This window comes from Mustela nigripes, chromosome 14 (genome assembly GCF_022355385.1).
Source record: "Mustela nigripes isolate SB6536 chromosome 14, MUSNIG.SB6536, whole genome shotgun sequence".
Lineage (NCBI taxonomy): Eukaryota > Metazoa > Chordata > Mammalia > Carnivora > Mustelidae > Mustela > Mustela nigripes.
Window position 1 is genome coordinate 64,972,054 of NC_081570.1, and position 16,148 is coordinate 64,988,201.

The 16,148-nt window shown below is 34.3% G+C and overlaps 1 protein-coding gene across 2 annotated transcripts in view; it reads left to right on the top strand.

Annotated features, from left to right (window-relative positions):
* The window catches only part of DNAJB4 (DnaJ heat shock protein family (Hsp40) member B4), a 44,920-nt gene extending 29,995 nt beyond the window's left edge, over positions 1–14,925 (top strand). Inside the window, exons 1-3 of one of the 2 annotated variants that reach the window (XM_059375209.1) lie at positions 4,453–4,946; positions 11,277–11,845; positions 13,616–14,925. In XM_059375209.1, the coding sequence (XP_059231192.1) occupies positions 4,736–4,946; positions 11,277–11,845; positions 13,616–13,849 (1,014 nt within the window). In that variant the 5' untranslated portion in view covers positions 4,453–4,735 and the 3' untranslated portion in view covers positions 13,850–14,925. Of the gene's footprint in view, positions 1–4,452; positions 4,947–11,276; positions 11,846–13,615 lie in introns of those variants that run through there. The other variant, XM_059375211.1, reaches the window with a different exon arrangement.
* Positions 14,926–16,148: the final 1,223 nt, after the last annotated feature.

The window sequence follows — 16,148 nt, forward strand, 5'->3', positions numbered from 1 at the left end:
CATGTGTCCCCTAAGATAGAGTGACACACTTCCTCCACATACATTACTGGGCACAAAAATTCTTAAACTGTGTTTTAAAAAACAACTCTGATAAAAAAAAATAATAAACACACTTAAGTTTTCTGAATTTGGTTGAAAAAATTAAAATCTCTTAAAATACATTGTAACTTACCTTCAGTTAGAGATGAATCAACCCTACCCCAGTATGAGACTTAAACTTGTGAACTATAAACATTAAGGAGAAAATTTCTTTGTGATTTTATTTATTTATCTACTTACTTACTTACTTATTTACTTACTTATTTATATTTAAAGTAAGCTCTACACCCAATATGGGGCTTGAACTCATGACCCCATGATCAAGAGTCACAGGTCATGCCAATTGAGCCAACCACACATTTATATACCTATAAAATCATATAAGCAGGATTTATGTGATTTTAAGACAATATTTCAAATAGATTATTATGTAGGTTTTTTTGGCTTAGCATTTATTTTTACATTTATTTATTTATTTATTTATTTACTGAAGAGTCCATTTATGTGAGAGGGAGTGCAGGAACTGGGAGAAGAGTGAGAAACAGACTCCCCGCTGAGCAGGGAGCTGGATGTGGGGCTGGATCCTGGACTCCAGGATCATGACCTGATCCAAAGGCAGCCGTTTAACCGACTGAGCCATCCAGGTGCCCCTACTTTCACTTTTAAAAATATATATATTTTAAAGATTTTATTTATTATTTATTTGACAGACAGAGATCACAAATAGGCAGAGAAGCAGGTAGAGAGAGAGAGAGAGGAGGAAGCAGGCTTCCTGCCAAGCAGAGAGCCCGATGCGGGGCTCGATGCGGGGCTCAATCCCAGGACCCCGGGATCATGACCTGAGTTGAAGGCAGAGGCTTTAACCCACTGAGCCACCCAGGCGCCCCATTAGTATTATATTTTTAAGTAAGCTCCATACCCAGCATGGAGCCCAATGCAGGGCCTGAACTCCAGACCCGGACTGAGATTAAGATCTGAGCTGAGATCAAGAGTTGGATGCCTTCACCCACCGAGCCACCCAGGCAACCAGAGAATTTTAGCTCTTAAAAAAAAAAAAAAAAGATGTTTTTCCTCAGTAACCTGAATGTACTGTTTCCTTTTTCCCTGGGTCTACCTTGTTTCCTGGGATCCATGTTGTTTTTTTCTGCTAACTTGACACTGAAGTAGTGGAGGGGTAGTCGGGCTTCCCTAGCTTTGGGTATGAGTTGGCCTTGATCCCCGCCACCTCCTCCTGATGCTGCCATATTTATTTTCTTTATTGAAGTACAGTGGACACACAATATTGCATTAATTTCAGGTGTACAACATAATGATTCAGCAACTCTTTATGTTGCGCTCACCAGAAGTGTAGCCATCATGTGTTAATATACAATGCTATTATGTTACCACTGACTATATTCCCTATGCGGTACCTTTCATCCTTGTGACTTACTCATTCCATACATATAATATCTTCTTTATCCATTCATCTGTGAATGGACACTTGGGTTGCTTCCCTATCTCGGGGACAGCAAATAATGCTGTAATTAATATGTGGGTGCATGTATCTTTTTGAATTACTGTTCTTCTTTCCTTTGAATATATACCCAGCAGTGGAATTACTGGATTGTGCGGTATTTCTAATTTTAAATACCTGATGAAGCTCTGTACTATTTTGTGCAATGGCTAACCAATATACATTCTTACTAACAGTGCACAAGGGTTCTCTTTTCTCCACATCTTCAGCAACATTTGTTATTTCTTGTCTTCTTGATATTAGCCATTCTGACTGGTGTGAGGTAGTATCTCATTGCGATTCTGATTTGCATTTCCCTGATGATCAGTGATGCTGGATATCTTATCCTGTGTCTGTTGGCATTGTTCCCAAACGTTTGAAAGAATTATTTACACTACTCATTTTATCAAAATCGAGCTAGACTGTTTTATATTATTTAAAATTATAATTGCTTCCTTATTAAGCTGAAATTTCAAAGTTTAGGTGACTTCTTGCTTTCCAAATTTAGCACTATGATTCTTTTTTGTGTGTATATTTGAAGAAATATGAAAATCCTTTATCACCCTTCTCTATGTGTGGAAAGTCAGATTTGTTTCCATTTGTCAATATGTAATGCATTTTTCAGAAATGTGAAAGATTTAGTCTTTGGGTTTTAAAATCCTTTAATATGTCAAGTCCTGATAATATTTCTAACCATATGAAAATGACTGACTCAGATAAGAATCTGTTTTTCTTTCCTCTCAGTATTACCTACCAGAACAATTCAGAGTTTTCACATATAGTAGTAGTCAGTGTTCCTTTGGTAGTGAGTATTTAAATGAGCAATTAATTCTAGAAAAGGCGATTTTTATTATATTTTTACTCTAGATGCTGATCATTGCATTGGACTTCAACTTGCATTTTTTTTTTAAGGAGTTTTAGGGTGACTTTGGATATTAGCATTTTTCTCCAAGCTTTTTTGAATTTGAATGGTTAACCTTTTGACATGGAATATTCCTTGGTGGGACTAAAACATTTGAATAGCTAGCTGACCAACCTCTGTAACCTATAAATAGGCTAGACAGATGCTATACATTTCTAATACCAAAGTATTTTTAAAGGAGAGAGTTTTGAAAAATAGGAAATCCTATCTATCAAATGTACAAAGATGAATGTTCTGAAAGAATTGCTGAATCATGAATGTAAAGCTGCTTGGCATATAAATTAGGTGTTCCCATATCTTTAAAGTTTAACATGTGATCATTAACTTCTCATCATACTCTAAACATACCTAATCCTAGCTATCAAATGTACAAAGATGAATTTTTTTTAAGATTATATTTATTTATTTGACAGACAGAGATCACAAGTAGGCAGAACATGGTGGGGGAAGCTCCCTGCTGAGCAGACAGCCCTATTCGGGGCTTGATCCCAGAACCCTGGGATCATGACCTGACCTGAAGGCAGAGGCTTTAATTCACTGAGCCACCCAGGCACCCCAAAAATGAAAGTTCTGAAAGAATTGCTGAGTCATGAATGTAAAGTTGCTTGGCATATAAGTAGGTTCCCATATCTTTAAAGTTTAACATGTGATCATTAACTTTTCATCATACTCTAAACACATATGTACATTTCCTTTTCCTTTACATGTTCTTTTTTTCTTTTAAATTTTACAGATTTAAACTATTTATAGGGCTTTGTGCAATTCTTTTCACATTTTCTTATGAGCCCATCTTTTCATTATATTAGAAATGGGAACATTTTTGAACAGAGGACAAAACAATATAGGAGAGAAAAGATGAGTAATATACATTGAAAATATTTCTCATAAGCATCCAAAAAAGAAATATATATACATATATAAAAGCAGACATCGAAAGAGTATGTAAATGAGAGGATATAGTCTTTGTTAACAAAAAAAAAAAAACACAAAACTATAACAAATAAACGTAAGTATCAGAAAAAAAAGGAAATATACTAACATTTAGCAGGGATTACCTAGAGTGGTATGATAGGTTTTTATTTTGTACTTTTTTCTTCTTTTTTCCTTCTGTGTTTTCCAAAACCTTCAGCAATGAGTATTGCTATTTATAATTAGGGAAATGTGTTTTCAAAAGAAAAAAATACTTCTCATATCACTGCCCTGTAAATAGCATATCCAGTTTTTAAGATGATCCAGTCAAGGTCTTATAAGAAACATGAGTATTTACTGTCTGTAACCTGATACTTGTCTTCTATCTTTCCTGCAGCACAAAAATTCTTTAAATAGTGACCCTAGGAATTGGGTGGAGGCGGGGAGGGGCTGAGAAGCGGGCTCTCATTCTGTTTTTGCTGAAGTAACTAAAATCAGATATGAAGCTTTCACAAATATTTAGTTTGCCAGAACTATTAACTCTTGTATACTACAAAAAACTAGTTAAAACCACTAGCTAAAATAGTATTTAAGTCCCTTACTGCTTTTGATGTTTATGGTATGTGGCCTTTACAATGTGAAATTAGTAAGTTGACTTCCTGGCATTTCTGATTGCTAGACCCCAGGAATTCTAAAAATGACGCAAATTATCTGAAAATTTTAATTTAAACAAACCATACTTTGGTATTGTATATCTTTCATTTGGATAACTTGAAATAAAAATTAAAATACCTAAAATAAGTTCAAGGGTACCTTTATTTGTATAATACCTTTAATTTATTTTAACATAGGATGCCTAATGGCTATAATTATCTTTGCTGTTTTTTCACCTACAGGAGAGTGAGTAAATATGTAGTTATGACCTGCTATGCTGAAATAATGGGTTTTTGAATCCACTTAGCTTCTTAAAAAGGAAATAAAACTGGGAAAGCCAGAAGGAAAAGGAATAGTTAATCCTGGAGGAGGAGAAAACCTAGCTCAGTACTTTGACTAGAGGCAGCTGGGGAAGTGACGTCCTGTAGCATTTGCTGTTCTAGAAAGTACAGAGACACGTAGTGAAAATGGGAGGATCTAGAAGGAGGCCGTCTCCTGTGTAGTGTATATTTATCTGTAAGTGAGCCTTTGGGGAAGGAATTAAATACAGAGACGCGGTTTGCTTGCTGCCTTAAGACAGCGAAGCTGAATTGCTGATTTGCTTTAACTTTTAAAATACCCAGCTTGGTTTATTTTTCTTAGAATCGTACTGCTAAGACTGGGGACGCTGTTTTCTTTCACAAAGGGAAATCTAAGTTCATTTCAAGGCATTCGAAATGGGGAAAGACTATTATTGCATTTTGGGAATTGAAAAAGGAGCTTCAGATGAAGATATTAAAAAGGCTTACCGAAAACAAGCCCTCAAATTTCATCCGGACAAGAACAAATCTCCTCAAGCAGAGGAAAAATTTAAAGAGGTCGCAGAAGCTTATGAAGTATTGAGTGATCCTAAAAAGAGAGAAATATATGATCAGTTTGGGGAGGAAGGTAAGTATGCCTTGTATATCTTTTGGTCTCTCTGGCTCTGTCTCACTCTCTCTCTTTTTTCCCCTCTCTTTCAGCCTTCTGGTTATCTTTAAATTCAATTCTCAGACATCGAAAGTAGAAAGAAAAATAATGGATAAAAATAAGATTTCATCTTTGAGCATCTGAATGAATGTTATTACATAGCTGGGAATGAAATGTACTCGTTTGCCTTTTTTAAATTTTGGCATTTTTAAATACATATTTATTCTGCCACTAGATTTATAATGTTCACATTGTGTATTTGAAAAGAAACCTTACATTCCCATACTCATTAATGAATTGTGTCAAAAGTCTTATGCAACCTGTTTTGTATTCTAATGAATTTTCTGCCATAACCAGTATAAGCCCTTAAAATGGTAAGACTGGCGGTTCAAATTTTGGGTAGTTTATATTTTATTCACAAAAACAAAAGAAGTGTTTGCCTTTCTGATAGTAATTTAATTTAGATTGAACAGGAGAGATTCGTCTCTCTGAGAAGCAGAAGGCCCAGGCATTTAGCTCTAGTTGTTTTTGGCATTCCGCCTGGAGAGGAAAGAATTTTCCTGATGTCATAAAATACCAGAACAAGTTTTTAGCTTAATTGTAAACAGTAATTGTGTGCCAAGAAAATGAGATCTCAGAAATACAATTTTTGACCTAAAATGGCCACCTAGTTAGCACAATTATTGATTTACTTTTAGGTAACATTTCTTTGGAAATTTTACTATCTAGGTATAGAGGAAAGCACGACAACTTCCCTTTCCTCTCCCTGCCATACTTTTGTTTCTTTCATTGTGAGATCAGAAACTAGTTGAATACAGTAAATGAGGGTTATTAAGATTATCCTTTTATCATTCTGTATTTTAAATTAAGTTTGTCCATCATTTCCATATAAATGTAGCTATAAGGTAAGACTATTTTAAATCGCTAATTAACAGCAACAACAAAAACACTTTAATTCCTACAGATTCTGGGATTTTCAACATTTTGAATCAGGACTAAGTTACTTCATTAATTTTTTTTCTCCCAAAATATTCTTTTAAATCATTGTATCATTCTTGGTCTCCTTTATCACATTTAACATAAAGTTTTCTTAATCAGAAATACATCCTAATTTACAGTGAAGCAGTAACTATTCATTTTGAGTTAAAAAACTAAATTTATCTAAGCAGAGTGATTGTGTAAACGGTTTTGGGTTTTTTTTTCCCCCTCTTCCTTTTTTGATTTATTTTGTTTTTCTTTTTGATCTGAGTAGCCAAAAATTGCAATTTCTGTTCTTGGTTTTGGTGTGATGAGGACCTGCAGTGTCAGGTTCTTCCAAAGTCAATATTGAAAAAGGCAAGTAATGACCAGTTCAATTCTGCTTGTTCCTGATGGCTGTACTAATCAAAATACTATGATTTGGTTCATTTTGAAAGCTAAGCAGGATTCTGAGGTACTACAAACAATATGCTCTTTCTAAAAAGTTATTTGTAATTTTGTAAGGGAATCTACAACCATTCCCCCTCCCTGAAAAAGCAGATAGCCACTGCTTAAACCACATCTCATTGACAGCTCAAGTTTGTTTATAACTAAGCCATAGAATTCAGTATTTTCTAAGGATATTTATCTTCAGAATTTTCAAGTCATCAAATGATACATTTTTCTTAACATTACCTCTTAATAGGTTTTTCCTCTTAATATCTCTTGATACTGCTTAACATTACCTCTTAAATAGTTTTTTCCTTGAGTGCTGTTTCTCTAGTTTGATGCTCACTGATCATTATCAGTGGATGAATTTTTTTAAAAAATGAAAGCAATGTCATTTGTGTACCCTGAATTTTTTTTTTTTTGGTTCTTGAGTCAGATAACTGATACAAGCAATAGAGGTAATAGGGAACAAAAGGTGTTTTAAAGCACTGAAATATATTCAGGAATATTCTCTAGTTATGAGTGACTTCAGAATATAGTTAAATGAAAATTATTTGATTATTTTTTAGAAATTATTCTTCCTTTACAGAAAAGCATTATGTTTATTTGCTCTTTATTCAGAATAGTTCATTTATACTTTGGGAAAATCCCTTTTAGGTATACTGTTTTAATGTGGAAAAATATTTTTTGTCTTTGCCTTTCATTGGTCAGTTTGTGCCTATAGGCCTGGTTCCATCACCCAATGTGTTCTCCAGTAGTAACAAAACACTGAATTTAAGGATTGTGGAGCTATTAGTAATTTACGTAATATACGCCTTAACACCCCTCCCCCCTTATTACACTGTTTTTCAAGGCGTGGGACAGTGGGTACAGAAACCATGAACTGTGAAGTGTATGAGTTGAACAAGCTAAACTTACATAGTTAGAAAATAAGAGAGGGGCCCGTGGGTGGCTCAGTTGGTTAAGTGACTGCCTGCAGCTCAGGTCATGATCCTAGAGTCCCAGGATCGAGTCCCACATTGGGCTCCCTGCTCAGCAGGGAGTCTGCTTCTCCCCCTGACCTTCCACTTCTCATGCTTTCTCTCTCTCACTGAAATAAATAAAGAAAATCTTCAAAAAAAAAAAAATAGAAAACCAGTGATCCAGTTTATTCATGTTTTGAAAATCTGTAATATCCACAATTTTAAAGGTTGGGTTTAAAAAAGTTTGGATAAAAATAGAGATGTTTTAAATTTACTATATGACCCAGCAGTTCCACTCATAGGAATCTATAAAAGAGAAATGAAAACATAGATCCACAAAAAGACATGTACATGAATGCTCAGAGCAGCATTATTTGTAATGGCCCCAAACTGGGAACAATTTTAAAGTACTATCATTAAGTGAATAGATAAACAGAAAGTGGCATATACGTACGTGTACACACACCCATACACATGCACAGACACATGTATACCCTAGAATACTACTTAGCAATTGAAAACATTGATTTAATAAAACATGCTACAACATGCATGAACTTAAAAACTATGCCAGATAACAGAAGTCAAATTGTCAAAGGCTACATATTCTATGATGCCATTTATATGAAATGCATGGAAAAGGCACAGGTTATAGAGAAAGAAAGCAGATCAGTGAGTTGCTTAGTGCTGGAAGTGGGGGCAGAGGTTAGCTACAGATAGAAATTAAGAAAGCTTGTCGGGTTGATGGAAATGATCTATAACTGGGCTGCGATGATGGCTGCAGAACTCTACAACTTCACTAAAATCACTGAATTATATCTTTGCAATGGGTTAATTTTACAGTATATAAGAAATAAAGCTATTTTTAAAAAGGGAGAAATGTTCTCCATACTTGAACCATTTGAAAACAAAAAAATAACAACTACATAAATTTAAAATTGGATTTTGAACCTGTCTCTCCTAGAAAGTTTGAGGTTTAGTTCTGAATTGTTCAGTGGATATGAACAGAAGTTTGCATTAAAAGATTGAAAAAAAAATTTTTAGTAACACATCCTTACAATATCCTAGTTCTCTAACATTTCTTTTTCTTTATGCCCCCGCTTTTTTTTTTTTTTTTTGGTTTATAGTTTACTCAATAACTTTTATTAAATACTGAAAGGTAGTATTTAATGATCAAACTTGTGTTCAGTCTATTAATCTATACCAGCTTGCTTCTTTAGTTCTTTAGTTTACATAGTTAACCAACTATGTATTTTTAAAAATAAGTTGGATTTTTGTGAGTCAAAGCTGCTTAAAGGATCTCATTATGCTAGTAACTCTGTATGTCTTGCTATAAATCTATAGATTTTTACATATCAGATCTCCTTAAAGTAAGAGTTATTAAAATCCTAATTTTTTTTTCTTTTAAATCCTAATTCTTCTCCAGTGCTGCTGCTTTTGACACACTTTCAACTAACTAGTGGAAATCATGGTTATAGATTGTATACCGAACATATATTTATTTTTGGATTGCAAATTGGTTGGTTGGTTTTAAATAATAGCAGTCTTTCTATAGCATAGGCAAATGTTGATTCTAGAGCATATTCCTTGACACGCAAAGTGATGATGGTGTCTAGAAAACATTTTGGAGAGCAGAGGGAATCCAATCGAATATTAAAAATTTTCCACAAGCAGTCAAAACTGCTGTTGACTGTATGGTTGATAAAATGCTTGGTACAATTCAAGTGCTAGGCAAGGCAGTCCTTGCATAATAATTCATGTTATATTGTTGTGACTTTTGGTAGAATTTTTTGCAGTCATTATATAGCAGTCTGTCCTTTATCTAAGCTATGTACTTGACTGTTTAGTGTCAAGGAAAACGTCAAAGTTTCATTGGAGCCTTCACGTCAGATTTGATAAATGTCATTCAGACTGTAACTCTTCTCAGGGACTCTGTAATCCTGATTGAGTTACCAATTTTGGCAGAGGAGGGAAAAGGTTTTAGGGAAAACCCAAACCCATAATAAAAAAACTTAAAATGTTATTCCTTCTTTTCATGAATTTATCATAAGTCCAAAACATTTAGATATTGACTTGTAGAGAGTGAGATTGGGCTAGCTAATTTACTCAATTTATGTTATTAACTCTCTGTTAAACTATTATACTCTATTATATTTGTGGGATGAAAAATGAAATGATGGAAGTAATTTAAGCATTGGTTTAGTCACATTCATCATGACCTTGAATTATATACCTAAGCTATCATTTGTAAAATTCTATCTCTAGCTTTTTTTTTTTTTTTTTTTTTAACATTTGGAGTTATAACTGAACTGCTAAAATTTATAAAAAGAAATTTGTATGAGCTGCATGTTAAAAGTCCTTATTCTGCTTTTGCTGGTCATTCTCTTTCTATAAGGGATATCCTAACTGCTCTTTGGATATATCATTTAATACATATTTTGACAGTTTACAGATTATTAGACTTTCCTTGGTCTTTCCAGATTTCTGTTCATGGATGAAGGTAAAAATGTAAACAGCTGAGACTGTTGGATGACACAGAATATAAGCATACCTTTTAATAGAAGAAGACAAATAGAATAAAACATACAAAACTAAGTCTCTTTGAAAGCATGCTGAGTATAATTTTTTTATTATTAAGTCTCAAATGTGTATGTGTGGTTATACTTTATATTTATATTGCTATATATTATACTCTATATTGCTTTTGCTTTTGCCTCTTTTCTATCCTGATACTCAAGACACCTTTTAAAGTTTAAATAGACTTTAAGAACTAGTTCATTCTCTATTCAATAAATACAAGCACCTATCATTTTCACCCTGTATATGTGAGCAATGCAAAAATGAATTAAAATATATTTCCTGCCCTCAAATTACTATTTGAACATATTAGAATCGCTTAGTTTAATCTCTAGGACTTATCACAGTTTTAAGATTTTTATATTTTCTTCCTGCTTGTTTCCTTTGTCAGGAACTCCTGTAACAGTCATTCACAATCTTTGCTACTGCTGTAATGATATAAATCCTTGCCAGTATTGATCCCTTAAAAGATCACTTACTAATGTTTTATGGGTTTTAATAGAACCTTGCTTTGGTATGTAACAGAAAATGCTAATTCAAATATGTGATTGCTTGTGAGCTACATATTACTTACCCGAACCTTAAAGAATAGGGTCAGATGTCACTATCTTGGTGTCTGAAGCGAGTTGTCCACAATAGGCAGAAATCACCAGTCCAAAGGACTAACATGTCAAGAGGGTTTACAATGCTTGATTTTAATCTTCTTTTTACATACTGTTTGAAATTAATGCCATTACATGGTAAGCCTAGATAAACAATTTTGTTAGCTAGAATAGGGATAATAATTTTGGAGTCTAAAAAAACATTTTTCATACAGTGTCCTATTATTAGAATTTTTTCCCTTTCTGCCACAGAAAGAGTTCATTTTAATTAACTCTTCAGTAAAAGTACTGAAATAAAGCTAGTTAGTATGAAGATGGTATTTTATATTGTTGATTATGCTCACTGATTATAATGGCACTTAACGATTTAGGTCATGCATTTTGCATTGATTACCAAAGACCTATTTCAATTGACATCTTTTGAAAACTTACATTTATACGCTTTAGATTGTCCAACCAGTAGTTTATGAGATAAGAAGTTTCTGGCTTTATTTTATTTACCAGTGGAACAAAGACTCAGGAATAAATTGTCACTAAACATGGGGATTTGGAGGAAGAATTTGAAAGCTAAAAGTTGACCTTAGGATGGAATGGTCAAAAGTTAGGTAACTGTTCTGCATTTAGTCATAATGGCATTTCTGGCCAATTTATTAATAGATTGTAGCCTAAGTTGGCCAAAGTTTGTTAGTAATACAGTTTTTACAGGTTTCACTTTCAAGAGTTGCAAGCTTTTTCCTAATCATGTTTATTTGTTCGTTTAGGATTGAAAGGAGGAGCAGGAGGCACTGATGGACAGGGAGGTACCTTCCGGTACACTTTCCATGGGGATCCTCATGCCACATTTGCAGCATTTTTTGGAGGTTCCAACCCCTTTGAAATATTCTTTGGAAGACGGATGGCGGGTGGTAGAGAGTCTGATGAAATGGAAGTAGATGGAGATCCTTTCAGTGCTTTTGGATTCAGCATGAACGGATATCCAAGAGACAGAAATTCTGTGGGGCCTTCCCGCATCAAACAAGATCCTCCGGTTATTCATGAACTTAGAGTATCACTTGAAGAAATATATACTGGTTGTACCAAACGGATGAAGATTTCTCGAAAAAGGTTAAATCCTGATGGAAGGAGTTATAGATCTGAGGACAAAATTCTCACCATCGAGATTAAAAAAGGGTGGAAAGAAGGCACCAAAATTACTTTTCCAAGGGAAGGAGATGAAACACCAACTAGTATCCCAGCAGACATTGTTTTTATCATTAAAGATAAGGATCACCCCAAATTTAAAAGGGATGGATCAAATATAATTTTCACTGCTAAAATTAGTTTACGAGAGGTAAGTTAGTAGGACTTGGGATTCTGAAACCAAACAGAATTATGCCTCCAGTCTTAGGGAATGTATCTAGATAATAGCTAATATTTATTAAATGTTTAGTACACATTATTTTTTAAGTTCTCATGAGAACCCTCCAGAGGTGGAGCACCTGGGTGGCTCAGTCATTGGGTGTCTGCCTTCAGCTCAGGTCATGATCCCGGAAACCTGGGATCGAGCCCTTCCCGCTGAGCGGGAAGCCTGCTGCTCCCTCTCCCATTCTCCCTGCTTGTATTCCCTCTCTCTCTATCAAATAAATAAATTAAATCTTAAAAAAAAAAAAAAAGAATCCTTCAGAGGTAGTACTACTATTATACCTCTTTTATGGATAAGATTATATTTTCTAAGTTTAGTTACCTGTACTAACAATTTAAATGCCAACTTGAAGTGCTAACCAGATTATGTACTAGGAAGCCTAATACTGGCTTTACACTACTCAAATTTTATAGGTATGTTTTATGAGCTGTGCATTGTAATTGAAGTCGATGCATAGGATTTTTTCTAAAATTGTTAATTTGGAGTAATAATTATATAACCAAAAAGATATTAATTTAAAATAATTTATAAGCATACTGCTTTAATATATGAGTCCTTATTTGTTCTATTTTTAGACATTTTTCAAATTGGATTATAATCCTGCAAAAATGGCCATGTCAGTTATCTGCTTAAAATGCTTAAATGAGGGCGCCTGGGTGGCTCAGTGGGTTAAGCCTCTGCCTTCAGCTCAGGTCATGATCTCAGGGTCCTGGGATCGAGTCCCGCATCGGCCTCTCTGCTCAGCAGGGAGCCTGCTTCCTCCTCTCTCTCTCTCTGCCTGTCTCTCTACCTACTTGTGATCTCTGTCTGTCAAATAAATAAATAAAATCTTTAAAAAAAAAATGCTTAAATGATCCCACATACATCTACCATAAAGTCCAGACGTTTAAGCTTAAAATGAAAGGTCATTTTCAATCTGATTTCTACCCATAAATGTTTATGCATTTCCCTAAGTTTGCTCTATTATTATCTTATATACATTTATGTCATCATCTGAGTTCTAAACTATGGAGCACTGTTGTTCCTTACTCTGCCTTGAAACCCGCTACTGGTTTAATGTTTAGCTCAAGTATTCTGTACTCTCAGAAGCTAAGGGGGGTAAGCTGGGTGCTCTTTGTCTCACAAGAGACTTCTGCACCTCTGTGCTAACGTTATACTGTATTATTATTTCTGGTTTGCTTCTGAGTTCCTTGAGCATTCCCTGAGCTGGGATCTGTGTTCATGGTCTCTAAGCTCAGTATCTAGAAGGAATGTGTGGCATATAGTAGCACTCAGTAAACATTTGTTGACTAAACTAATAAAATGTATTTCTTATCGTAACATTTTCTTTCCAAAGAAGTAGGTAGTTGCTCTTATTCTAATTCCCCTCACTCCTAAATTTCTCCCTCTTCTCTTGTCCAGCTCCATCCCTGCATCTTGAATGTTGTAACGGCAACCTCCATTTCATTTCAAGACAATGTGGAAGACCTTTACTTTTTCCTTTCATTTCCTTCCCTTTCCCTTCTCCTTTCCTTCTTTTGTTCTATGTCTGATCATGCATGACCTGAAGGGATTTTTTAAATAGGGGACAAAGTCTTCAAATTATTGATATGCTTTTGGAGGTTAAGGTTTTACCTTACGGTTTCATCCTTTATACCGAGTTTTGTTGTTGAGTTTTTGAAGTTCTGAAGTTTGTTAATTTTATTTGGTCTCTTTTAGGCATTGTGTGGCTGCTCAGTTAATGTGCCAACCATGGATGGAAGAACCATACCTATGTCAATAAACGATATTGTGAAGCCTGGAATGAGGAGAAGAATTATCGGATATGGGCTGCCGTTTCCCAAAAATCCTGACCAGCGTGGTGACCTTCTAATAGAATTTGACGTGTCCTTCCCAGATACTATATCCTCATCATCCAAAGAAGTACTTAGGAAACATCTTCCTGCCTCATAGAATGAAAAACTTTGTTACCCATATTTTGATAAGGCACTGAAAATATAAAAGGACTGGCAGTTTACTGATGTAGATGTGAATTCTGTATAAAGATGTGTAAATTATCTTGAGGATTCATTAAATTGCATGAATAGAGACGGGTCAAATAAATAGGCAAAAGGGATTTTTACAGTTAGAGATGAAGACACAACCGTTCACTGTATTTTATTTCATTTCTCCCAAATCAGAAATTTTTAGTATTTTGCTTACATGTAAAATTTGTTTTTGTGGAGTTAGTGGATATATTTCTAATAAAGTACTAGACTATCCAAGTACTTTATTTCTTTTATTTTTACATTGTCAGTATGATAGTTTCTCATTTTTAATGGAAATTTAAGTTCTTAACTTACCTACACATGTGATATATGTTTCTAGAAAATAAAAACCCAAGTAATTTGGAAATGTGGTTAACTAGATTTAAATCTCCAACTGAAATGTTGCTATAGGGCTGGGACCCATAAAAGAATATCCTAATGCATATGTTTTACCATTTTGGTTTTTAAAGTATGCTGTAGCATTTCTTAATAACATGGTTGTAATGTTCTTAAGGCACACCTTTTCATCATAAAGAGTAAATTATTGGCAATTTATCTCCCGTGGAAATCCCAATTGCCTGAATTACTGATATTTTAGAAATAGGCTGTTTTTAAAATGCCATATGTAATTTTATGCAAGTTGACTATATATCTTGGACTTAATAAATTATAGGCACATTTTATTGTCCAATAGTTTAAAATAACTTGTTTAATAATAAATGTGTTTTTAGAGGAAATATTGTTACTTGGAATTAATTTTCCAATTACACAATCTTCTATAACTTACTCATCCTATGCTATATGTATCTTATGCAATTTCCCTAAAAAGAATAAACTACCACTATGGTGTTAAACCAAAATATGGGGAAAATAAACACTAACTGCTGCTTATGAATGACATTGCTACTATTGTTATGCATATAAATATTTTACTTTTTCATATGTATAGATTGCATTTCTTGGGTGTTTTAATTTTTTAAATATATTTGCGTTTAAAAATTATTTTGCTTTCTTTTTTTTTTTGACCACAGTAAGAATGATGTCTTGAAACAAAGTTTTTGGTTCAAAAGTAGCTTTTAAGGTGACTGATCTATGTACAAGGTACACTGGATCCTATCACCCTTCAGCAGAGTACAAGGATTCTTTTAGAGATATAGTAAATGGGCTCTAATCACCACATACTTTATAGCCTTACTGCATTGTAACTGGCATGCCATAAAGCTTAGCTTTTTAAAAGTATATCGTTCAGTGGTTAGTATATTCACAGAGTTGTGTAACCACTAAATCAGAACATTTTTCATCACCTGAGGAAGAAACTCCATATCCGTTAGCACTCACTTCCTATCCTTCAGTGTCTGGGGAATACAAATCCACTTTCTGTCTCTACAGATTGGTCTATTCTGGGCATCTAGTACAAATGGGATCAAAGAATATGTGGTTTTCTTCCCTCATTCTCTCTCACTTAACATGATGTTTTCACGTACATCCATGTTGTATCATGTATCAGTATTTTGTTCTTTTTTTTTTACGGCCAAATAATGTTCCATTCTATGGAGATAACCACTTTTTACTTTTACATTTATTAGCTGATGGACATTTAGGTTATTTCCTCTTTTTGGCTGTTGTGAATAATGTTGCTATGAATTTTTTTTTAATAAGATGTGATTTTTTCTCTTTTTTTTTCTTAAAGATTTTTATTTATTTATTTGATAGAGATCACAAGTAGGCAGAGAGGCAGGCAGAGAGAGAGGAGGAAGCAGGCTCCCTGCTGAGCAGGGAGCCTGACTCGGGGCTCAATTCCAGACCCTGAGATCATGACCTGAGCCGAAGGCAGAGGCTTTAAACCACTGAGCCACCCAGGTGCCCCACTATGAACATTTTGCACAAGTTTCTGTGTACATAACTTTTCCATTTTCTTGGGTATATATATCTAAGAATAGAATTGCTGAGACTAAGCATATGCTTTAGTTGTAAATGGAACCTGGCTGGCTCAGTTGGTAAAGCATGCAACTCTTGATCTTGGGGTTGTGAGTTTGAGCCCCATGCTGGGTGTAATGGTTACTAAAAATTTAAAAAAAAAATGTTGAAAATGCCAGAGAATTCAGCTAATCATACTTACTACTCCACCTAATTAATAAATAATTCCTTTATTATTTTGTTCTCTGAACAACAGTTTAAACTCTTATAAGGGACGCCTGGGTGGTTCAATTGGTTAAGCATCTGCC